Source organism: Lichenostomus cassidix, chromosome 11 (genome assembly GCF_008360975.1).
Source record: "Lichenostomus cassidix isolate B80296 chromosome 11, HeHo_3.0, whole genome shotgun sequence".
NCBI classification, from domain to species: domain Eukaryota; kingdom Metazoa; phylum Chordata; class Aves; order Passeriformes; family Meliphagidae; genus Lichenostomus; species Lichenostomus cassidix.
The window spans coordinates 4,192,868-4,217,687 of record NC_139492.1 but is presented as its reverse complement, the minus strand read 5'-3'; the positions used below and the strand labels follow the sequence as shown (position 1 = coordinate 4,217,687).

Below are 24,820 nucleotides of genomic sequence, written 5' to 3'. Positions count from 1 at the left end.
AAGATTAAATCTGTTCAAAAATACGATTTACAGTAATGTTTATGTAAGGGTGTTCTACATAACTTTAGTCTTGTTTTGAGCTGTTTTCCATGAAATATTAATCTGTTTTCCAGCTGGTGAAATGAAATGAAATGTGTGCTAACTCTTAATATGCAATCCCTCACCTTGGACTGACAACAGTTGAATGCTGGGTTTTGTTGAAAGGGTTCCTGATTGAGTTGAATTATGTTGGAGGAAGTGAATGACCTGGAGAGACATTCTGTGTTTAGGGAGTTGCCTGTGTTTAAACTGGGCTTAAAGTTGTCACACCTGTAATTGAAGTGTTTCAACGCAATTTATGGATGCACAATCAGGCTCCAAGCAATCTATGGCCCTTCAAAACAAGTAAGAAAACGCATGGTAATCCTTAAGAGGACCCTGCTATGTATGAAAGCAGATCCAGGATGTTATTTTCATTAATTAGTTGCTTTAGACCTGTGTTGTTTGAAGTTGTCTGTTGCTGTTGCTCATCAGACAAAACATGGTTGTGAGTTGGTGAGTGAGACTTGGAGAAGAGTTTCCAAACAGGGAACTGTGTCACTTCAACTCATTAACAGAATTCAAAGGAAATTTAGGACATTTTAGGCTGTGGCTGACGCAGAAGAAAACAGGTGTTTGATGTCATGACCAACAAATCTCCTCTGGTGGCTCCACAGAAAAAATAGAATGCTTGTCCAGAAGCATTATTGCTCATTTAGGCTCTAATGCTTCATCAAAACTGAGATGGTGTTGCTACAAGATGTATCAGAGCAGCCAAGATGTTGAGGTTAATCGAGGTGGACAGGCTGTGCAATTTGGGTGAAAGTAGCAAGCCAGAAATGCCTTTATTTGTGGAATTACCCCCTGCCCAGACAGCCCATCTCTGATTTGTAGAAGGAGCAGCACCCCTGAGCCTTTAAAATCCTGCTGTCACCAGAGCAGAAGGTGACAATGTGGATGAGTTCAAAGGGCAAGAAATCGATACAAAAATCTCTACTGGCTTCTCCCCAGCACACATCACCCCAGCAGCTCTCATACCATCCTGACTCCATGGAACAGCTCAGAGAAAATTCATTTTCCTGCCTCTGAAGCTGTTCTGGACATGTCCAGGCTCTGCCACCCTCCCCTGCCACTGCAGGGACATGGGGACAGCCTTGCCCTTGGTCCTTTCTCCCTGCCCACCAAAAGATGCCAGCAAAGAGCTTTGGTTCCTCAGGCTCAGCTGCCAGCACTGCACACCCAGTAACTGATTTTTCTTGAAAGACCTGATTTTGGCATATTCCCCAGTGGGACTGGAGTGCAGAGTGAAGTCTTATTCTGCTGATCTGGATAATGTCATCAGATGGAGACAAATGATTTTTAAGCAGGCGTTTCCACTACTTTCAGTGGTGAATTTTTTCTAATTAAAAAGAAAAAGGAGGAAAAAAAAAAAGACTAAATCCCTTGTGTGCCCATGCAGGAGTGTGGTCTATAATATTTAAATTGCCATATCCCAAAGGCTGAGTACAACAGAGAAATCAACAATTCAGGAAATAGGGAGTGTGGATTTGCATTGGCCTTGAAGAAATGTATTCTGTAAAATCTTTTAAGATAAGGGAAAGAGGCAAGATACTTCTATAGAGTTTTCTGAGTTCCAAAACCTGTGGCATTAACTGAATTTACAGGAGGAATGGGATGATTGGATGAAAGAAAGGAGGTGGGAAATCTTTGATGATGGTGAGGGAATCTGTGCTCTGTGTTTGGGAGAGCAGTGAGGTGATTATTAAACAACAACAACAAAATTTCAAGGCATTTGGTCATTAAAGCTACAGGGAAATCTGCAGAAGATCCTTATGGATGTCCCAGCCCAGAGCCAGAGCTCTGCAGGGCTGCACACACAATCACTGCAGGCACACAGCAGGGATTCAATAACTCACACAAAATTAACAGGACTCTCATTTGTTCAGCAGAAACCTGTGTGTGCAGCCAGGCAGGACATGTGTCCACAAAGGTGCGTGAGTGTTTGGCTCCAGATTTGCCTGGTTTTGCATTATTTACACACCAGAGCCAAAAACTGCCCCAAAAAATTCAGCTAAAGCTGGTTCTCCCCTCCCAGCCCAGGAAACCCTCTGTTGGGACAGCAGCTGGGGAGTTTTCTGATTACTAACAATTCTTCAGAAGGGTTTTAAAGCAAGCTCTCCAGAGCCCAGGGATCACAGTGGTTCAGTAGGGCTGGAGACAGTAAAATCACAGTGACATCTAGTGACCACTAATATTTCACAAAGGTGCTAGCAGTGGAAAAAATAAACATATATAAAAAATAAATCAGCATTTTAAACACAGCACAAAAAATCCGAAGCCAGGGAAAGGGGTGGGCTACAAGTGAGGGTAGATTATGTGAGTTAAAATGCTGCAGGGCTGACAGAGAGCAAAGTGCCAGAGCTGTGGAAGGGCTGGGGAATGATTTCTGCAGGGAACTTTCCTAGGTCTGCATTTCTCACTGCTTCAGCAGAGTTTGCTGATGGTACTAAATTGCAGCACATTCATATAAAAGAAACTTGACGTGTTGGAGACTGGGAATAGAACTAATAAAATGATGTGCAGCTTTGAAAGTATGAGCTAGTCCCTGGGGAGGGGAAAGCAAAATGAACCCTATTCCATGGCTGGAATATGTGGTGTGGCAGCAGCTCTGCCTCTGTGCCACACAGACACTGAGGGAAAAAGCAAATAAAGAGGGAATGCCAGCTGGGCATCAAAGCTATGATGCAGGTTTGCATCTTGAACCAAAGTGGATTTGGGTTTGTACTTGGCAGCAGTAGGAACTAACTGGTTTTGTGATGTTGATTGAGTGCTTTCCGCTCCAGGTTACTGATTGACTGATGGCAGTTTAAAAAAAAAGGATTTTTCCTCTGGTTGTGAGTGTCAGTCAGGCAGTGTGGCCATAGTCATGCCCACTTGGCCAGGCTGGCCTTCAATTCTGCTGTCCTGCCCAGGACACCATTACCCCATTAATGGTACATTAACGAGCAAAGGATTAAGAGAAACTCTTTCTCCAAGGAGGATGGGGCAGGACATTGCCTATTTACATCTTCATTGGGCAAAGTGATGAAAACCCAATCAGATGTGTTAGCTGGAGTTACCACAGGGAGAAAGAACTGATGCAGTTGGTGAATTGATTTTGCAGATTTAACCCAGGACTCTTTGTGGCCACATAAATATGCAGGCAAATTTTCGTATGATGAAACAGTCAGGAGCTGCTTTGACAAAAGTTGAGAAGGAAGCTCTCAGCCAATTTCCAAGCCCTTCCCTTGAGTCCCCAGCAGCCAGGCAGGTTTAGTCTCTCAATTATTAGCTGAAAGCAGAATATACATTCTCACTGTCTGATTTTGGATGCCTCTGGAGACTATCCCTCAGATAGATGCATAAGGGCAGAGACAGATTCAGGCACATCAGATGCTATGGCTGCCTCTGACTGCTGTGAGCAATAACCACAGAAAGGGAGTTCATTAAAAATGGTAGCCCAAATTAACTGCTGGGTTTCTATGATTAGCTACGAGGGGTTTTTTTTGGAAGGAAGAAATGTGTAGTGGTGCTTCAGGTGCTGCATTTCAGTAAAGATTTTGATGCAATGCTATCTGGAAAGTCATTAGCTATGCTGACATAGACAGGAATGAAAAGAATAATTGCAAATTGGGTAAGGACCTGGAAAAAGACAGATGATTTGGTGAGATTGCTTAGTGCTTTCATGGGGATGAAGGGGATGGTGCTCACCCGCTGAAGGACTTACAGACCTGCTCACTGCATTTCCCTGCAGAGCTGGGGAGCACCTGGAGCCACTCAGGAAAGCTGGAAAGTGAGGAATAAGGACATTGCAGCTGCTTTGCTGGCCTGGCTGGCTGCTGAGCCCTGCTACATCTCGGAAATTTCCCAGAGGGTTTGCACAGCTCGGATATTTCAGCAGAAAGCTATCCTGAGCTGAAGGCACTTTATTCCATCACCATCCAGGGTTCAGGGTCTCAGCCTGCAGCCCCAGAGACAGCTCTGTATTTGTCAACATCGTGTTTGAGTCTGTCTGTGTGGCCCAGGGGATGGCAGGAGCTGCACTGGAACACAAGGTAGGTCCCAGCACAACTGCTGAGAAGGCAATTAAAAATAGCATTAGTGTGAGCTGACAAATCTAGTGCTTGGTTTGGTCTCAGAGGGACGTGGCTGAACCACAGGCTTTTCTCCATGACAGCTCTATTTGTTTTAAATAGAGAAGCAGCAGAGATGTGCCTCCAGATGCTTAAAAAGCAGGTGGTTACTTTTCAAGGATATTTGGCCAGAATTTCATACCACAGCTCCTTTTAAATAAGGGTTTGGAAGGTGGATGACAGAATTCCATCATGACAGCATCCTCAGCATGTGCCTGTGAGGAAACACTGCCCTGGTGTAGAATCAATTTGCAATGGTGTGATGAGGAAAGAGAAGCACCATCACCATTACAAGGAAATTAGTTGCCTTTTACCTGAAAATGCCCAGGGATGATGTCAAATTAATCTGGTTCATCATCTCACAGCAAAGGCCATTCACTAGCTTGTATGATCAAGGATCAAACTGCTTCTTGCTAGAAGAAAAGTCATAATATTGTGGGTAATGTGGGCGACAGCAAAGCTGGTTTTTGGGAAAGGGCTGCACCTTGGCATAGCTGGATTCCTGGAAGATAATTAGATTCAGCAACTTGAAATTTTTTTTTACAAGATTCACTCAGCTCCCAATGCAGAAGTGATTTTAGATCCCACCAGCTGTGACAATTTACATGGAATTTCCTTCTCCCCTCTGCACTCCAGAATATGACTTCCTGCACTGACCACATCTAAAATCTGCTTCCCAGCTTTCAGCCCCTCCCAGCCCCCTGGAGGATTCATTCCTGCTCCCATCCCTCCTCAGGCACCACAGTGCAGTGTTCCAGCCAGCAAATCCATGGCCAATTCCTCCCAGCTCCATTTGCTCCCCTCCTGCTCCAGATGTGAGTAATTCACCTCTCTTCTTTTCCATGCACCTCTACATGGTGCACATTGCTTTGTGCTGTCCATACCTGCTGTAAACACACAGGGCAGGCAGCAAAAACCTCTGAAAAGAGTATTTTTATGTGCATGAGTCCCTGCAGTGCCACTTGGGAGTCACACCAGTGCCCCACCGAGAGCATTGCAGGGCAGAAAGCAAATAAATCCCAGTAAAGGTAAGTCAGGGGGAGCATTATTAATCCAGAGCATCTCTCCTTTCTTTTCCCCAACTGTACACCAAATTCAGCAGTGGAGTTATGGGAATACTTTGTCATCACAAACATATATTATTTCTGTGATGTGTGTTTGTACATTGTAATGAAAATGTGTTTTCCAGAGGCACAGTTGCTTTTCTCCCCCTTTGCTATCACTGTAACACTGTTTCCCAATCTTCACCGAGATAAAAGGTTTCCTTCCTACCTACCTCCAAAAAAAACCCCAAAAAAACCAAAACCAAAAAAACACACCCAACAAAAAACCCTGAATAATGGGAATGACAGAACTTGTGTAATTTTTCCTGCTCTGCATGTTTCCAGGCTGATTGCCTGAACCATCACTGATCCAGATTCCCACTGAAGTCCATGAGGGTTTTTGCACTGAAACAACAGTTTGGTTTTAGAGGAGCTTTTTTGAGGAGAAAGACCAAAGCCATTCTATTTTTCCTTCAAAACCTCTATGAGATTATGCCATTCATGTAGAAAAGCTGGTTGCTCCCCTTGTAATGGAACATAACAGAATTATGACCATTTACATGTGAGAGATTTATGCTGAAACCCTCAGAGCTGGAAGGATCTGCAGACCAACGTGGTCTCCTTGGTCTGCATTAACAGCCTCAGAGTTGGTTTGTGTGAAAAACCTCATCTCAGAAGGGTGAAACAACCAGAGGAGATTAATTTTGACACCCACCAGCCCTCAGAAAGATGCATAAGAAACACTGAAAGAGAGATTTGGTCTTTTCACTGAGAAAAAGCCAAGGAATGTCCAGCTCAGCTGCTCACCTGCAGTCCCATGGAGAAAAGTTTCTGCTGGAGCTGCAGGCTCATCCTTTGGCCAGTGGGATGGACATGGTGGATTTTGAGAATACAAATCCAGAAAATGTGTAGCCATGGCTCTGGTATCTGGAATTACATAAGGAAGACAATGAACATCAAGCATGAGGGAGTTCTGCCTTTATGAATATGTTTATAGGTGTGAATATTATTACCAGTCTTGGATTAGGGCAGCCTGCATCTATTAAATTCCCATTGGAAATAAAAGGCAAGAGCCAGAAACTTGTCTCAGTATGTGCAGGGTTTCCTTTCCCAGGACCTCAGAGCTCAGTAGGATCTGACCTTGTGTAAGAGTTTAAGATTTTATACTAATTCTATATAAAACATCTCAATTTCTTTATTACTTTAAAAATGTCTCTCTCCCTCTCTCTCTATAGTTTGTATATTAAGCATCTGTGTAATAACATAATGAAATACAGTAAATATAGTACATATAATTATCATATGATATATTATATGATACATGATATGATAATAGAATAGAATAGAATATACCTTGCTTTATTATACAGAGTGCCAGAGAGGTGATTACAAAAGGGAGCAGACACTTGACTTTTACCCCAAATAGGGCACCCAATGCTTTTATTTCCCAGGCAAAATATTGCAGCATCTAATACTCCATTAAAGCAGGGAGGGAGGGATATTTGATGAGTCCTCTCAGGAGAGTTAGGTGAGAGAAGGATTTCAGTATTAAATTTAAATGCTGTCAGCAGTTTAAATTGATACAAAAGTGAGTGCAATTACATTGAGGATCTTCTGGAAAAAGCTCAGCCAGCTCCAGCTCCTGCCAAGGTTGGTAAATGGCATTTCAGTGTCCAGGTGGACAGCAGTGTCCTTTCCAAGGACATTTCCATTTGCAGGTTCACTCTGTGGCCATTCCCCAACCCAGCTGGCCCAGGTGACCCTGCCTTTGGTGGCTCTTGGGGACAGGAGAGGCCACATGGTGACCATTGCCCACAGTGGTGATTGCAGTTTATAGCCCCACCTGGAATTAGCCCTGATGATCTGGCAGGGCCCTGAACAGACTCCAGCAAGGCTTGGGGATCAAGATCAGCTTTTCCTCACCTTCAGCACTCCCTGAGTGGCCTTTGCCCCGTGCTGGCCTTGGCACACCTGGACAGGGTGGGAGCTTGTGGGTTTAATGGCTTGGCTGTGAAATGTGCAGGATGGGAAGAAAACAGAGAGTGATGCAGGATAGTGAGTTGGGATGGAAATTTGAAAGACGTGGAACAAAATGCTCAATATCACCTAGGTTTTAGGGAGAGGAGTTGAGAAAAGCTAAGTATCAAAATACCAGGGAAAATGGGTTTTGCTCATACTGGGTTAGAAAACACTTGGGTCTTAGAATGACCCCAGAGTTCTCTGGGACAGATCCTGAGCCAGTTCACACTGGGGGTCATGGCAAGTGCTCAGTTCTGGCACCATCTGTGGTCCCAAATAACTCTGGACAAGGATCATAGTCTCCTCCCATGCTGTACAGAGATGGGTCCATGGAATTTCAGGATGGTTCCCATCAGGACTGGGATCTGACTGCTCAGCTCTTGGCTTCTCCCTGTCAAAATGAGGGTCTGTGGGTAGAGCAGGAATTATTCCATGTCAGCAAGATCCAGCTAGGAGTATGAACTTTCTCTTTGTACTCAATTGGATCTGCCCAGGTGAGCCTGACAAGGGCAGACTCTCTTTCCCTTCAGCATCTCGTGGCTTGGGCACCAATTCTCTCCTGTGGGGTCAAACATCAGCCACTGATGGGATGATAAAGAGCCAAATTTTGATATGGGAGTGGAGCTGTGTAATGGGTTATCACAGACATCTTCGTTTCATCTGATTTATTATCTCTGCTAATTATCCCAATAAATCAGCATTTGAATGGAACTCGGCGTCGACACTAAATGAGAAGGACTGGAACTGCTGTAGGGGAACTAAGAGGGAAGAGCCCAGCTGTAGATGTCTGAGAATGAATGAGACTTACCTTGACAAAATGCAAGCAAAACTGGGAGATACAACAGCAATGTGGAATACACTGAGAGGGTGGCACTCCCTATGTGTTAGTCCTTCATAGTCATCACTGTGCCACGAGCATCTTCACCATCCATGACCTCTCCAGATGATCCCTGTGGGCAAAGACCAAAGGAGACACTGCTGTCCCAGTGCTTTCTTACATTCTATGAAGTTCACTGTGATAAAAACCACATGGAAATCACACAGAGCAAAGGCAGCACTGAGGTTCCTGTGCTGCACACTGGGGTGAGCAGGGTGCAGGTGCAGCTTGCTGTGCTAAAACCCTGCTGTTTTTCAGAAACAGTGCAAATCCCTGCTCAGACTGAACACATGCAATATTTCCTTCCTCACGTTTCCAAACAAATAGTAATCTAATGACTGGGAATAAAAAAAAACCTACATCAGCCAAGTGCATCCAGCAAGCTACTGAAACAAAAACATATCCTTTTGGTGACAGCTTGAGCAGGGCCCTGCAGACAGCATCAAACAAGTGAAAATGTGAAGCAGCCTTTGCTCTAACAACAGCCAGGTTTACAGTGCCGCTGGCTTTGCTGGCTCACGCCAGCTCTCATGCTCCACCCTTTGGGGTTTTTTTTTCTTTTTTTTTTTTATCAGCTGTTGCAATCTGACAGAGGCGGGTGAAAGGAAGTTGAAGGAAAAGACATTCTCCTGAAGAGCAGCTGGAGAGCAGTCCTCAAGCCCTGCCTGTGCTAAGTAGAGCACAGCCAGCCACACCACTTGCTTTAGCCTAGAACCATCCCCAAGCCCTGGAGGTACACTGGCACTTGAACTGATTTTCCAGGTAAGCCATTTTCTTAACCGCTGGATCTTGGTAGCTTGAGTGCTCTCTAACCAGGAAGTTAAATCTTCCTGGAGACAAAACAAGGCAGAAATGGTGTAAGGGCAGAGCAGGAAGAGCTCAGCTGCTCGGTGTTGTAGATATGCTGAGAGGTTTATTTACTCAGTTGAGAGCCTCAAGCAACTAGGGCATTTGTGCCATCTGCCTTATTTCTGCAACCCCAGTTAAAACAGCCCTAAAACACCCTCAAGAGATGGACAGACAGAAAACCCCACACCTACATTTTCCCTGTAATTAGAAGTTACTGCACGTGTTCTGCTTGCTGTGGCAAAGGGAAAGGAAGGGGAAAAAAAGGGAAAAACAGCTCATTGCTGGTGATGCTGGTTTAAAATTCACAGGGCAAGAACTAAGCTTGTGCCAAGTTTTCAGAAATGAATAGAATTGTAGTTCTGGGAAAATCCTGGGAAGAGCCAAGGGCTGAACAAAGACAGTCCCCTGACTCTGTTGCTTTTAACCCCATCTTGGACCACTCAGGTCTGCTTGGATGTTGAGACATGGTGGTGGCCAGGATAAAATAATTGTTGGAGTTTGGTAAAGCTTCTATCCAAAAGGTCATGTGGGGACCCAAGCCATGGCACCCTCTGCTTCTGACAGGATATTACACCAAACAGGAATTGTTCATTTTCATTGTTTTGTTTGTGTACTCAAAGTATCTTTCCAAAATTCCCATAAAATATTGGATATGCCGTTTTTCATCAGATTGGGAATAGAATCCTGTTGAAACAGTTGAATTTTTCCTTTTGACTTTACTTTGGGAATTGCATACAGGAACTTGGGGGCATTTTTTGACCTCTCGGGACAATAATCTGAATAACATTGCTCCATACTTACAGATGTCTGAAATTTAGCAGTGCCTGGGGAGAAATAACAAAACTACTTGGCTCCATCAAAACCCCATGCCTTCCATCAAGGGCTGGAAGAGTTCCAGCTGCTTTCCCCTCCCATGTTTGCAAAACAGCCTTGCTCTGAGCCCTCTGCCTCTTCAGAGGAAGGCAATCCTGCTCCCTGGAAAGATCACGAATACAAAGAGCAACTGCACCCCCAAAAATGATCTCAGAACATGTGAGGCCCTTGAACCTTGTAGTTTTGGCCCAAACCTTGGCTTCCTCCTGTTGCTGGAGCATTGCTGTGATTAGCAGGGTTGGGGAAAGCTGTGCTGTGGGGAGGCAGCTCACAGCAGATGCAGAAAAAAAACCTCCCACAGCCTTTTCTGCCCTAAAAAAGCCTTCTGCCCTCCAGGTCACATCTGGTACTGCCAGCATGGAGAGCAGGAGCAGGTGAGACCAGCTCGTGCCAGCCTGCCTAAATAATGAATGAAATACCATGGCAAGACAGATTTGCTTCAGATTTGGTTGCAGAGGAGGCTCTGGATCACTCTGCAAGAGTGGGAGGGTTTGTTTTCTGCTTCTGCTTTGCTGAGTCAAACCACGGGCAAAGCAGTTCAGATCTGGAGAGTCTCAGTTCCTATAATTTCTAGCAGGGAAACATCGCTGCTACTGCTTTTGTTCCTCCCTACGGAGATTTGTAGCTTTGCTGGGCAGGAACTCTGCTGAAATGTGCTTAGCACAGCTGGAGCCTCTTGTCACAGCTGTAAAAGAAGCAAATAAAAATAACATTTGTGCTCATCAGCAGCGTCCCATTGGCTTCTCTCAGCACTATTATTCAGCTGCCTTTGATACAGACATTAGTCAAATCCCACTCCTCTTCCCAGAGCCCCGTTATAAGGGATAGGGAAGAGCCTTCCACCATTTCTGACACAGCCTATTATTTTTTCCCACCCTTCTCTCAGAGGCAGCATGGACATCAAGGAGTATTTTGCCAGAATTTCTTACCGGGGCTCTCCCAATAAGCCAGACCTGCCTACCCTGTCAGATATATTCCTGCACCACATCCAAGCTGTCCCTTTTGAAAACCTCAGCATGCACTGTGGGGAAGGCATTGAGCTGGACTTGGAAGCAGCCTACAACAAGATAGTGAGGAAGAACCGTGGGGGTTGGTGCATGGAAAACAACTACCTTCTGTCTTGGGTCCTGAAAACTCTTGGCTACAACATCACCCTTCTGGGAGGAAAAGTTTATATCCCAGAGCTTGACGCCTATCCGGAGGAAATCAATCATCTGCTGCTACAAGTGGATCTTGATGGCAAATCCTACATTGTGGATGGAGGGTTTGGGATGGCCTACCAGCTCTGGCAGCCTATGGAGCTGATTTCGGGCACAGATCAGCCACAGACTCCCGGGGTCTTTCGTTTCCAGGAGGAGAGTGGGATCTGGTACTTTGAGAAGGTGAAAAGGAAGCAGCGGGTTCTCAACCACAGCACCTCCACATCCCAAAACGTGGAAAATGAAGCTTGCCGTCGGATTTATCTCTTTACCCTTCAGCCACGAGACATTGAGGAGTTCAGGGGCTGCAATGCCCACCTGCAGACAGCACCTGACTCTCCCTTTGTCACCAAGTCCGTCTGCAGCCTGCAGACTGCCGACGGCGTCCGGGCACTGGTGGGGTGGAAACTCACCGAGATGAAGTACAATTATAAGGACAATATGGATCTCGTGGAAATCAGAATGCTTGCAGATGAAGAATTGGAGAAAACACTGAAGGAGAAATTCAATGTGACACTAGACAAGAAACTTGTACCCGTCAATACGAGCAAGTTTTCTCTGTTCTAACTCACTGCCTGAATTACAATTCAATTCAGTGGCACTACAGGCAATTCTTCCCTCTCTTTCTGACAAGCATCTAAAGGTTAATCTTCTTTCTTCCATCTACACCAGAATAAGGCAGAACATACTAGCACAAATCTGGAAAAGAAATGGATTTTCACAACTATTCATGCATCTCTTTTTGGTTTGGGTACAAATAATTTCTGCCTAGCTCAATCAAATCATTGCCCTTCTCTTTGTGCTTAGCAGGAAGCAGACTCTGCCCATTCCCTACTCCTTTCATCTCTTAAAAGCTTTTTTAAACACACCCAGAGTAGCTGGGCAGAATGATGGAGCTGTATGTCTTTGTCTTTATTACCTGGTGCTGCCACCTGGGGAAAATCATACCCACCTCCTAAATGAATACTGTAATATTCTGGGAATTTAACAGCCAGAAAAACAAAGACATCCTGTGCTGAGTTTGCTCCAGTTGAGCCATAAGCCTGTTCTTTTTGCTCCCACACCCACAACACCCTCTCACGTGGCACTCAGGCTATCCCACACCTGTGCAAATTCACCATGAGAATACTTAAGGACAGGCTATTTACGACCTGGAACTGATGATAAGAAATATTAGTGACAATTCTGTGTTGTTTCAGACTTTGCACAGCTCCTGTTCTTGTGGTGACATAACCAAAGAGCAGAATTTCTTTGAACTGAAAGCATCCCCTGAGCATTTTGTTTGCTCTCACTCAGCAGCAGACTGCTGGGAATATATGTTCCTCTCATCAGACTCTACTCTGGGTGCTGTTGCACATTAATTATTATGGCTGAACCCAAACACATGCACAGACTTATTTTTCTGAAACATATCTGTTCTACTGAGGATGTGTTTGCAGTGATACTAATTATATTGATATAAGGAGAAACGATGAATCTTAATCACATACCTAAAGGCTAAGATTTCTAGGAGGAGAAATTACTCAAATATGACCACTTTGCCCTTTGAGAAGATGCTTGATGTTCCTTTATGTACAAATCTTGGAAGCATTACAACTACGGACTCATAATTAAGCAAATTATATAAGTGAATTACAAAAATAAAAAAAATTATTAAATTAAAAAATCAAGCATTGTGAACTAGAAGTATTCAGATGTTTTTTCATCCAAATAACAGCATGTATTCCCAAAGTAAAATAAAAAAAAGTCATTAATCAGTGAAGTTGTCCTGATTATTTGTATGTGCTAATATTTTCCAGCTAAGGCTTTTAAAAACACAATAACTCACTGAGCCTTTTTCACTTATTAGGCAGTATGTGCAGCTTTCTATAACCAGCAATTTAGATTTAATGAAAGCTGCTGCTATTCTGCATGTTCCAAATGCATTTCACAGAGACACAGCAAGCTCCTGAAACCCCTGTCTTCCCAGAGTCAAACTCATCTACATGTGCTTGGCTGCAGGGGTGCAATAGTCCTTTATAGCACACGAGGTTCTCCCACCCTATAGGGAGATGAAACGTGGTTGCAAAAGAAAGAAGGACTTCTTATGGGGAGGACAAGCAGCTTCCAACACAGATGGTCAGAAGAAATTGTCCCAGAATCTGGCTTGTTCATAATCTGTGTTTTCCTGCAGTCCCCACATTAGTGGGAAAGCTAAAGGAGCTAAACTCAGCTGGGGCAAAGCATTGGGATGCAGGTAAAAGTCCAGACAGGTCTTACAAAGCTGTGGGGCAGGGAAAGATCCATGCAGAGCCAAGAACCTCCATCCTTTGTGGGAACAAACATAGGAAACACCTAATAAGAGCTGTGCCCACTCCTTTCCCTGTGCCAGGGTGTTTCTTGCACTTTGTGCTGTTCCACAGGCTCAGGGGAACGAGTACAGAACTAGAAAACCACAGACCTTTAAGACCAGATTAGGGTATTACATCCATTGCCCCCGAGATCCAGAGTGTGGAGGGCAGTGCCAGGGAAAATCCACTTTTCCTTCTGCTGCCTCATCCCTGGAGCTTGTGCCCAGCTCTGCCAGGGTGCTGCTCCTCCACAGCACCACTCAGTGCTCCTGCCTGCTCTGCACACCCACAGAGGCTCAGTGTACTGCTGAGCAACACAATGAACCTTGCTGTTGGAAGGGAAAAAAAAAAAAAGAGGCTCTTCGTCTCAGATTGCACCAGTTTGTTTTTTCCTTATCACTAACTTCGGAGGCAAACCCTTAAAGGCACAGCAGGCTCGGGGAGCTCAGAGTTCTCCAGGAGCAGCATCTTCCCTGCTAAGGACAGGGTTTCTCTTTGAACCCGGGGGAATTTGGACAACTACGTGACTTGGCAAATCTGACCTTGTATCAGCCACGAGGAATAGCTCAGTGAGGTGTGATTCATTCAACAGTTGCCACCCCCACCAATAAATCAGTGACTTCCTGCCCTCGGTTACTCTCTGTCTATCATAAGTCACTTCCTACAGGGATCCAAACCACATCAGTGTCAACAATGTCAAATCTGCCTCAATTTGTACTATTGCTGCTTTAGCACTGGAGCACACACCAAGGTGCCCCAGAGACAAGTTTATAGGTTATAACCACTTACAAAACGTGCTCATGATACCCATGCTTTGCACTCCTGGAAGGTTAAAATCTCCTCAATATTGTAAACAGTTTGGGGACTGGATCATTTTCAGGCTCTCCATACAGCACCTAACACAATGAATTGCATGACAGGGCTTTCCACATATATGCCAGTACAAATAAACAAATAAAACCATCAGAATATAAACTACTATAAAAGAAGAAACTCTCCTCTTCGGCTGCTCTGTGGAAGATAAGGCTGTCCCTGCCTGGCAGTAAATGCAGCCTGGACCTTTAAGAGCAGCAGCTCCCAGTGCAGCTCTTCCTGGGAACTTTGGAACAGCCCAGGGTGGAAAGGCTGAGCGGACTGCCTGCGAGGTAAGCGCTGCATGCCTGATCTTTAACTTCATCCTGCAGCTTTGGGTCAGACCCTTTGGGAAAGCTCACCCACCCCTGTGAGTCTGCCTACCACGTGCACAGCGCTGCAGGTGCATTAGCAAAGCAAAAACTACAGGAAGCCAGGGCTGGTGGTGAGTGTGGCATTGCAAGGGCATTTTCCAAGTGCAACACTGAGTGTTGGAGAGTTAAACTAACCCTTTGTGCTGAGCCAGGGTGTATGAAAAACGCAGCTATGACCTGGAGTGTAACAGAATCAAACAAATAGTGTAGACATGTGCAAGAGGATCCAGCCTTGGAAGTCCCCTCATGATTTTTAGCAGAGAAGAACTGATCCTAATATTCAGCCTAATTCCAAAAGGACCCAGTGATCCCGAGGGATATGTGCAGACAGGCAGAACTAACATCTGAATCTCACTACCCACGAAGCTGCAGGAGTGCTGAGCAAAGCTCAGCTGCTGCAGGGGCAGAAGTAAACAAGGCTGAGATCTGGACTGAGGCTCGGGATATTTGGCTACTCAGTTTTGGAAAGCAAACTGTCCCCTGGGAGAGGGCTTGCTCACTGCTGCAGCCTCATCGCTCACTCAGCAGGAATGGCTGTGCCAAGGAAAATCTGCCTCCAGGAAGGAGAGGGAGTAAATGCTGATTTATGTGGATGCTCCCTAATGTCAATGATGTTGTAGTGCAGCTTTATTGTACTTAAACCTCTTTAAGTATTCATTGAGATCAGAGCACATTTTGTCAGCCACCGCAAGGCTGTCTCTGATAGGGACTTTAAATTGATGAGGCCAGAGAAGGGGCAGCTGGGGAAACTGAGGCATGGGCAAGGAATTTCCCAGAATGCTTTCCCAGTATGTTTTCCTGAAGCCTCACTGCCAGCACCCCATGGGGGCTCTCCATGGGGAGGTTGCTCATGAGAGCAGCTGGATTTATCCTGTGCTTTCCCCACACGATGGGGACACCCAGACGCAGCAGATGGGTTATGGGGAGGGCATCAGGTCTGCTGCTGGCCAGGGCAGGGACTGACCTGGTTTTGCTTGAAGGCAAATTCCAAGCATGTCAGACCCACCAGCTGATGGAATCCTCTGGATTCCTGCTGGTCACAGAGGTTCAGCTCGATGCCCCTCACAGGGAAAAGATGTTTCTATCTTCCTATGCAAAATTGTTGAAAGTGGGAATAGAAAGAAAATGAGGCAGAGGACCACAGGATGAGCCTGCCAGTGAACACGTGTGCTGGGTGTTGGGAAGGAAATGGCTTTCTACAAGTGTTTCCAAGGAGATCCTGCCAGAGATGAGTGCCCTTGTCCTAAAAAAGGGATGTAAAAACCCATAAAATGCATTATCAAAGAGGCATTACTGCTTTTTCATGTAGCCTCTTTGGGTCCTTTTGAAGTGAAAATATTGATTTCTTATTCCCTTACTGGGAGAGTCCTCTGTTCTGTCACATTTTCCTGTGGTTTTGCATTAGCCACTCTGAATGTTGGTACCAGATCAGTGAAGATCAGGAGCAATACAACCACATTGTGTGAGCTGTGCTGCTGGCATCAAGACTGGGGTTAAAGCCTAGAGATTAGGCCACTGGATGTGCTCACCTGTTGGGGTGGGGCACTTCCACCCATGGATTTGAGATGGCATTTTCACAAGCTTCTGGCATGGACACAAGGACAATCTTCTGGGGGGAAACAGGTGGACCAAATTGGGAATATTCAATGGAAGGGCATTTGTCCCATCTAATCCACATCAAAGCATTTTTAAAAAATCCTCCCAGGGAATGTTCAGCCATTTGCAGGAAGTAAGAAATCCTCAGGCTTTGGGAAATCAACACAGCCCTTAGCAGATTGTGAATTGTTCTGGACAACAAATGTCTTCGCATGGAAAAAAGCCAAATTCAATCTAAACTAAAGGCAAAAGAAATCCATACAGAGACCAGATGAGTCACTGGATTAGAAGTCTTGCAGGGAACCTTTTGCATCTTGGCCACACAAGCAGTGCCAATGACAGCATCTTTCTGCTAATGAAAGGCAAGTTGATCACAGATGCAAAGACACAAAATATTTCCAATAATTTGAGCTGAAACTAAAGCCTTTAGTTTGTAAAAGATGGTCAAAGAAACCAAAAGAATATGAATATGCCTTGTATGGAATTTTAGATCAATTCCTTTGGTCCTTAGGTTAGAAAAATTAAAGTTCATTCCTTCCACAGCCAAAGCCCTGTCTAAACTCCCCAGGGAAATTTAAGAGATTAAGAAAACAACAATCTACTTCATATGGAAAACTGTCTGAAATGGTGACACACTGAGATGTTAATCCCAGTTAACTGAATCCATGAATGCAAAATCTTAAATTACCTGTGGGATAAAGAAAGAATTGCTTACCTGGTACAATAAAAGAAACAGCAAGAGCTTCTTGTGACTTTTGTGCCAGTATGGTGTGGCAGCTTTTCTGCAAACCTGTTGTTTCTTCATTTTAGAAAACTTTTGTCATGTGGGATCCTCCTCTGTGGTCAGAGATGCTGTTAAGGCATGTGCTGTGTCCTCCCATGGGAAAGATATCCACCTTGTTTGAAGGCAGCCCCTGAGAGAAGGAAAGCATTATTGCCACCTGTTCCTATCCTTGTCTCTTTTTAAGAAATACTTACAATTCTTTTAGATCCTCAATAAAACAGCCCAGGCTATGCTTGCAGGCTGGTTAACCTGTGCTACAGGAACAGGAGTGAACCCCTTGACAGCTGCACAGCAGTAACTGGCCACCTTTTTCTGCTCACACAGGCAAAATGAACATTCAGGAGTATTTCAGAAGAATATCTTACAACAAACCCCACAAGGAAGCAGACCTGCAAACCTTGACAGCCATCTTCCAGCATCACATCCAGACCATTCCTTTTGAGAACCTCAGCATGCACTGCGGGGAAGCCATCGAGCTGGATTTGCAATCGACTTACAATAAGATTGTGAGGAAGAACCGTGGTGGATGGTGCCTGGAAATCAACCACCTCCTGTTTTGGGCCTTGCAAGAGTTAGGGTTTGATGTGTGCATTCTTGGTGGGAACAGCTATGATCCAGCAGAGAAAGGATACACTGCTGAGATGAACCACATCCTCCTGAAGGTGGTGATCAAGGGAGATTGCTACATAGTGGATGCTGGGTTTGGTGGTGCCTACCAGGCGTGGCAGCCGCTGATGCTGATTTCTGGGAAGGACCAACCCCAGGGCCCTGGAATTTTCCGCTTCACGGAAGACAACGGCACCTGGTATTTTGAGAAAGTCAAAAGGAAGCATTACATTCCTGAGAAAAGTGATACTGACATCCCTGATACTCCAGGGAATATCAGAAAAATATACAGATTCACTCTTGAGCCACGGCACATAGATGACTTCCAGGAGCTAAACGCATACCTCCAGGTGTCTCCAGATAATATTCTTCGGAAGAAGTCAATCTGCACTCTCCAGACCACCAATGGGCTCCTTGCCTTAGTTGGATGGACCTTGACTGAGATGAAGTACAACTACACGGAGGACATGGACCTGCTGAACATCACAACTCTTACAGATGAAGAGGTTGAGAAGACACTGAAAGATAAATTCAATATAGTCCTGGAGAACAAACTTGTACCAGTAAATGTTCGTGGCTTGCCACCTAATATCGTGGATCAGATCTAACTGTAACATTGAGCTAGATGGATCATTAAATAGCCAACAGGAAAGTTCTAAAATTAACATTGATTACATTAATCTCATTTTTAACTTGAGCTAGTCACAAAGCTTGGTAAATTCCAGTGCATTGCTAATTAACTGCATATAAGGATTGCATATTTTTTATTAAATCTCTCCTTCTTTAGAAACCAAGACAACTTACTAGCTCTGTTTTGCTCATATGCAAATAGCTTTTTGACTCCTTAACTTCTTGTTCACCTTTTCAAGAACTCATTTTATTGCAGATCTATTTTGTGGCAAACGAGACCAAAACAATACAGCATGAGAGGTTGTGTTACCATTTTACAGGAAAGACCTCTAACCTTTTTTGGCATTATTTCCAATCTTCTCAGTGGAGTTTTACAAATTATTCACTTCCCTTAACAGTCTTAAAGCTGAGCTGAATTTGGCTTTAAAGTCTTTGTAGGAAAAAGAAAGGTTAAGACTTTCTCAAAAGAAGCCACCATTAGGTGCTGATTAGCTTATGGAAAGTCGAAAAACTTGAGTTCTGTTCCTTTTCCAGAAATTGAATTAAAGTAAGATATTTATCCAAGGGTACTTTGGATCTTTAATTTTGAGTACCCACTTTTTCTGAGTGTGATTTATCTGTGTCTCTGAATTCAAAATAAAGTCCATAGAAGATAACTCAACAGTCTTTAGAAATCAGGCTCTTGGTATCAAAACTGAAAACAAATCGAAGTTAGACTGACCTTTGCAAACTATAATCTAAACTTTTGGGGCCAAGCTTTTGTGTGATATCAAGAGGACATGACAGTATTCTAGGTAAAACTCTTCATATTTACTACAAACGCTATTCTGCACAGAAGCTACCTTAAAAAGTGATGCTGTGGATGCAAAAGAAAACACAGGGAAGTGAGGACATGCCACCGGTGTGATATCCATAACACAGAAGCCTTTTACCTTGTGCTGCCTGTGGTACTGTACAGGATGTGCCATGAAAGAGGGTGACAGAAGAACATCAATCTGCAGCCAAGGAAAAGATAATAACAATATTTGATTTAAAAAAGTTACAACATCATTTGCAACTGCCTATTGCAATTATTTTACATGGAAAACGAGTTCGTTCTGGTCTTAACCAGGAAATGACATAAACATCTACTAATAGAGAAGAAACAAAGTTTAATTTGCTCACGGATCACTGAAGTCCAAAAATGTGAATTCATTTTGGGTAGACTTTGTCCTTCCTTGGAATTTAAGATCCAGGAGCAAGGGCCAGCAGAGCTTAGAAAGACAGCCCTCACAATCTGTATCCAGTCCTAGCTTCACTGACTGCTCCCCCAGTAATAAACCACCCAGAAACTGAATACCTCAATAAATAAAAAGGGATCTCATAGGAGGTAAGTTTATTTTCTTTAAAACCCCCTCCAAACAAATATACAAAAAACCTGGTTTCTTTGTGAAGGTAAAGGTCATGGACAATAACATAAACAATATTCTCAAGGAAAAATGTTTTAAAAATGTGTGGATATGGAGCTAAAATATCACCTGCTAAACAGGGGTTCTTAAAGAGGGCAAAATAGTGATATGCAATTTGAATTCTTCTACCTTTCACTCTTCAGGAGAAGCCTCACTGTGAGATAGATTCTTTTGTTTAGATACAATAGTAGATATAAATTTAGAACTGCAACTTCTTGTTGAGAGTCATGCTTTTAGATTTTTTAATTTACTTAAAAGTATTGCAAGTGTAAAGGAAGCAAAAGGGCAATCTAATAATCAATAGATTCTGCTTTATGGGAATAAAATTACAGCTCTTTAAAAACAACTTAAAAGAAATTACAAACTGTGGGCTGTGCAACCCAGAAAGTCCATCTGCTAATGTATTAGGATAAAGGAAGACAAATAATGTTTTTAAGAGTGGAATTGCTGATACTGTGTATAGTCCTGGTAAGGAATATTTTTGCATGAACATCTTCATTTGCACCTTTAAAGTTCTTCTGCTGATGTTTTTCTCTGCATAAATCAGAGCCACATTTGTGGGACTGCTGTTTTAGTGCCTGCCTTTTCATCTGGTCTGCTCAAAATTCAAAAGAACGGTAGCTTTCATCTCCTGCAGTCCACATCAAATGCGGATCAAGCATATTTTGGAGCTTCAGAAAGAAATTACAAATAATATAAACTCAAGAACTAGTTTTATGCTGATGTGATCTACTTGGCATTCACAGTCAGAGTGATAGGATCAGATATATTTGGGTTCTGCAAATCAAAAGTGCCATGACTTATGTTACACTTACCAAATATTATATTGAGAATATTGTCCAACAATACGCTTAGATATCACTGGAAGCTAAATTCCTCTCTGTAGCAGGTGATGTGCAGTTTTTGCTGGTGCTTTCTGCTGGTGCTTGGGACAGCTGTCTCTATGCTATCAATGCGCCCAGCATGAATCTGCCACTGAGAATCATCCTGAGAAATTCTAGTTTGCAGTAAACATTCGACAGATCACTGCTGAGTTTAAGGATTGGTGAGTTTTGAGAAAGGTCAGGACTAGAGAGATGTACAGCAGCCCCTGTCCATTTTCAGGGCACCTTCTGAGACACAGGGCACAGGAGGGAATGGAGATGTTGCTCCTTGTCTTTTAGGCTGCTCACCTCCATTCAGATCCATATGCCAGCACCAAAATGAGTTTCTACAAGACTCAGAGCAGACACAAGACTCAGTGGTCTGTGACTCTTTCAAAGGTCAGAGTTTTTTCAGTTATAATTATCTCAATACAACTTGACACTTTACAAAATGTGCAGGAGTATCAGTTTAACTTTCTTTCTGTAAGTGGTGGAAGAGTGATGTGCACTGAACAAGCAATTCATTTACTGTCACATCCACCAGTGGCAGACTCATGAAAAGAACATGTGAATCCTGGATCAGTCTATCCTCCATGCCACTGGCAAATGACACTTCCCCCAGTGACAATCCTGTCACTGAACAGTGCTTTTAGTCCATTTTTCATGAACCCTTGTACACACTCCCCAGCATGATCTTATATTTCTCCTTAACCCTGCTGTGACAATGCAAATACAGCAAATCCCCATCTCGCAGCCACCTCATATGAAACTGAAATGGCATCAGCTGTTTGCCAGAGGGATGACTCTTAAGACAAAAGCAAACCCTCACGTTCACTGCTCTTTGCTCAGAGAGCCATTTGATAGGAAAACTTGTTACCTTTAAAAGCTACTCTGATGAGGTTCAGTAGATTAAAGAATTTTTGCTGGCAGAGCCAGGGCAGCTTTTCACAGCATCATAAATCACCAATGTAAAGAAACCAAAACACAATTCCTTCCTTTACAGGTGAGATGAACCTTGAAGAGTATTTTGCAAGAACTGGCTATAAAGGCTCCACTGAAAAGCAAGATTTGGAAACCTTAACCGATATATTCCAGCACCACATCCGTGCCGTTCCCTTCGAAAACCTCAGCATCCACTGCGGGGAGAAAATTACTTTGGAGTTGGAGCACGTTTACAACAAGATTGTGCGGAGGAAGAGGGGTGGCTGGTGCATGGAGAACAACCAGCTGCTGGGCTGGGTGCTGAAAGGCCTGGGGTATGACACCAGCTTCCTGGGAGCTTATGTCTTCAACCCCCACCAGAATGCCTACGCCACCCTCATGACCCACCTGGTGGTAAAGGTCGTCATTGATGGCAAAGCCTACGTGGTGGATGGGGGTTTTGGGGTGTCCTACCAGATGTGGCAGCCGATGGAGCTCGTGTCAGGGAAAGATCAGCCCCAGGCTCCGGGTGTGTTCCGCTTCACGGAAAAAAATGGTGTTTGGTACCTGGAGAAAATGAGAAGGAAACAGTACATCCCCAATCAGAGCTTCTCCAACTCCGATCTGCTGGAGAAAAAAGAGTGTCGGAAAGTTTATATGTTCAGCCTTGAGCCACGGACAGTGGAAGATTTCCGTTTCCAGTGCACATACCTTCAGACCTCTCCAGATTCCCTCTTCACAAAGAAGTCCATCTGCACCCTCCAGACCGCCGATGGGTTCCGAGCACTGATTGGGTGGACGCTCACTGAGACCACGTACAACTACAAGGAAAACATGGATCTGGTGGAATTTGTAACTCTTGAAGATGAAGAGGTGGAAAAAACCCTCAAAGAGAAATTCAACATCAGCCTAGGGAGAAAACTTGTCCCCATTAATGTGAAAGGATCTTACACAATCTAGATGACCAGGAGAACCTACAGTAATGCTATGTGTGTACAGCACCTTCCACTGTCTGTGCAATCCCTACTGCAAAGTTATGGGTTTCTTTTGCAAGTGACTGAAGGATATATACATTAATAGGAGATTAAAGTGAATTTCACTTTGGGGAAAATCAGGAATTTAAAACTCTTGAGTCAGTTAGGTAAAATTATTTGCTGCGAGATGACTGCTGTTCAATTTTTGGCACAAATGTAGGATTTGATCTGAATCTGGTTATAAACTTGGGTAAGAAATATGTCTTGGGAATTTTGGACTGCCTGTAGCACATAAATAGGAGTATGGATTATTAATTATGATATGCTGCCAACACATTTTCTAAGGTTATTATAGGGAGACAAGTCATCTGTGGGCATTTAGACAATGAAGTACACATTTAAAACTTCATTTTTCACAAGATCTAACCACTCACAGCTCATCTCATTCCTCTACCTTTAATATAAGTAAAACTATGTCATCTTGGAAAGGAGCATTAGGAGGCATAATTCTTTCACCATCATCCTTAGACAAACTGTAGTACAAAATGAAAATTATCATCATGTGCATCCTTTCGGCCATTACTGCAGTAAACTGCCCCAAGTAATTTTTGATATGTACCTATTCTTCTGGTGATGAAAATTCTTTATATTGCAGTGTTATTGTGGCTGATGGGCTCTAAGCAGATAACTGCTCAGCTTAGTTTCTGAGATGCAATCATCCTATAAACTATGGCTGGTGCTTAAATGTCACAGCTGGCTTAGATTTACTTCTGTCCCAAAAGGGGTGGAAATTCTGTATTTTTAGCACTGCATTATACCCACATATTAAGCTAACCCCTGTATACCCTTAATTCAGTCCTCTTTGTGTACAGCAAACATGAGGGTCCATATGGCTGTCCTGAATGGGAACCACTTAGCATAGGAGCTTTAATGTCATTAGCGTTTGTTCATCTTTATCTAAGTGAAAACACAACCCAAGGAGCCAGCCAAACCTAAAGGAAACCTTTCCTTTTATTTCACAATCATGTTTCCCCATTTAAAAAAAATGTTGCTCCTCCTACCACGCTATCTGCAAAAAGCTCAACCAAGGAAACCACTAAGAAAGGGGAAACATTCTTAAATGCACCAAAAACTAGCAGAAACACTGAAAAACACTTTCTCCCCAGTCTGTGATAAGCCTGAGTACTGCTCAAGTGTTGATTCCTCCCACTGAAGTGTATTTTTGCTCAAAGACATCATCTTATCATTAATCTCACAAATGCTGTAAATGTATACATGAAACTAAATAAAAGGAAAATAAAGATACTACGAGTTGTTTTAGGAACAGCTACCCCCAGCTGCATTTTACACACCATCTGCCCAGTGAGAGCTATTCACTCATGCTACTGATGTGCTGGCCAACCCTGCCCACCTCAAACTTCTTAGGATCATAGGATCTTTGAGGTTGGAAAAGGCCTTTAAGATCATCAAGTTCAACAATCAATCCAGCATATCACCATGCTTACCATTAAACATCCCCAAGTGCCACTTCCAGGGAGGGTGACTCACTCCACCCACCACTGCCCTTGGCAGTCTCCACACAGGGATGAGGAACTGAGAGCCAAGCAAGAGGTGACAGGGGACACTGAAAGATCTTACTGAGGTCAGAACACAGCTTTTGTATTAATAATGGAATTATGGAATTTGTTTGGTAATTTGTGTTCATGTTATTCCCTCATATTAATGTCCCCTTAAGGGTTTTTACCCCTTTCTAAATGACTGATCATGACAAGGTGTTCCCCAAGACCTCAGGGAACATTACAACTTCAAAACACTCACCACCTCCATTCCATCTGAGGGGATCCCATGTGCATTCCCAGGTCACCAAACCACATTTCTCTGTGCCATCAGCTGTAGCTGTTTCCTTGCCTTGAGGACAGCCATTAACAGGGTGGTTATTTTGCCTCCCAACTTCCCTAGAGATGCTCCTGCTGTTGATCCCAGATAATTGCTTAGGATTTGGTATGCAAAGGTTTCTTGGGCAGTCATTGGTCACTATCAGCTTTTCACTGGAGCTGCAGTGATGGACTCACCCAGTTACCCCTTCTCCTTGGCTCTTACCAAAGACCTACGGAGCTGCAGGTGACTTGAGGCTTCAACCATCCCTGACTCCCATCTGCTAATAACCATGCTCTAAGAGGGATTTTTCATCTTGATGTGGCAATTATAAGCAGGTCCTGACTGTGCAACATGAAATCACACAAAGAAATGTCAACACATACAGCTAAGGAACAGTTTCACAGTTTAACTAAAGCTGCCCAAAAGCTGATGAAAGCAGGTTATCGAGGTGTGAATGCCAGCCCAAAATGCCTCAGAGGTTTGAGATGAGAATGGTGTAAAACCAAACAAACCC

The 24,820-nt window shown here is 43.8% G+C and overlaps 3 protein-coding genes and 1 long non-coding RNA gene across 10 annotated transcripts in view; 3 read left to right on the top strand and 1 right to left on the bottom strand.

Annotated features, from left to right (window-relative positions):
* The window catches only part of LOC146432082 (uncharacterized), a 51,891-nt gene extending 43,184 nt beyond the window's left edge, over positions 1 to 8,707 (bottom strand). The window contains exons 1-3 of one of the 3 annotated variants that reach the window (XR_014854476.1): positions 8,061 to 8,707; positions 6,041 to 6,160; positions 4,106 to 4,603 (exon numbers count right to left, since the gene is read on the bottom strand). This is a non-coding gene — a long non-coding RNA (uncharacterized LOC146432082). Of the gene's footprint in view, positions 1 to 4,105; positions 4,604 to 5,192; positions 6,161 to 7,156; positions 7,242 to 8,060 lie in introns of those variants that run through there. The other 2 variants (XR_014854478.1, XR_014854477.1) reach the window with 2 other exon arrangements.
* LOC146432080 (arylamine N-acetyltransferase, liver isozyme-like) overlaps positions 1 to 18,887 on the top strand; it is a 24,522-nt gene extending 5,635 nt beyond the window's left edge. For 2 of the 5 annotated variants that reach the window (XM_085071458.1, XM_085071457.1), the window contains one exon: positions 17,311 to 18,887. In XM_085071458.1, coding sequence (XP_084927584.1) covers positions 17,316 to 18,200 — 885 coding nt within the window. In that variant the 5' untranslated portion in view covers positions 17,311 to 17,315 and the 3' untranslated portion in view covers positions 18,201 to 18,887. Of the gene's footprint in view, positions 1 to 8,751; positions 8,892 to 12,911; positions 14,678 to 17,310 lie in introns of those variants that run through there. The other 3 variants (XM_085071459.1, XM_085071455.1, XM_085071460.1) reach the window with 3 other exon arrangements.
* LOC146432081 (arylamine N-acetyltransferase, pineal gland isozyme NAT-3-like) lies at positions 8,753 to 11,651 on the top strand. Its single transcript, XM_085071462.1, has 2 exons — positions 8,753 to 8,891; positions 10,738 to 11,651. The coding sequence occupies exon 2, from the start codon at positions 10,745 to 10,747 to the stop codon at positions 11,615 to 11,617; it is 873 nt and encodes a 290-aa protein (XP_084927588.1). The 5' UTR covers positions 8,753 to 8,891; positions 10,738 to 10,744; the 3' UTR covers positions 11,618 to 11,651.
* On the top strand, positions 18,228 to 24,820 carry LOC146432079 (arylamine N-acetyltransferase, pineal gland isozyme NAT-10). The gene is made up of 2 exons (XM_085071463.1): positions 18,228 to 19,591; positions 21,537 to 24,820. Exon 2 carries the CDS (start codon positions 21,542 to 21,544, stop codon positions 22,412 to 22,414), a length of 873 nt encoding a protein of 290 aa, XP_084927589.1. The 5' UTR covers positions 18,228 to 19,591; positions 21,537 to 21,541; the 3' UTR covers positions 22,415 to 24,820.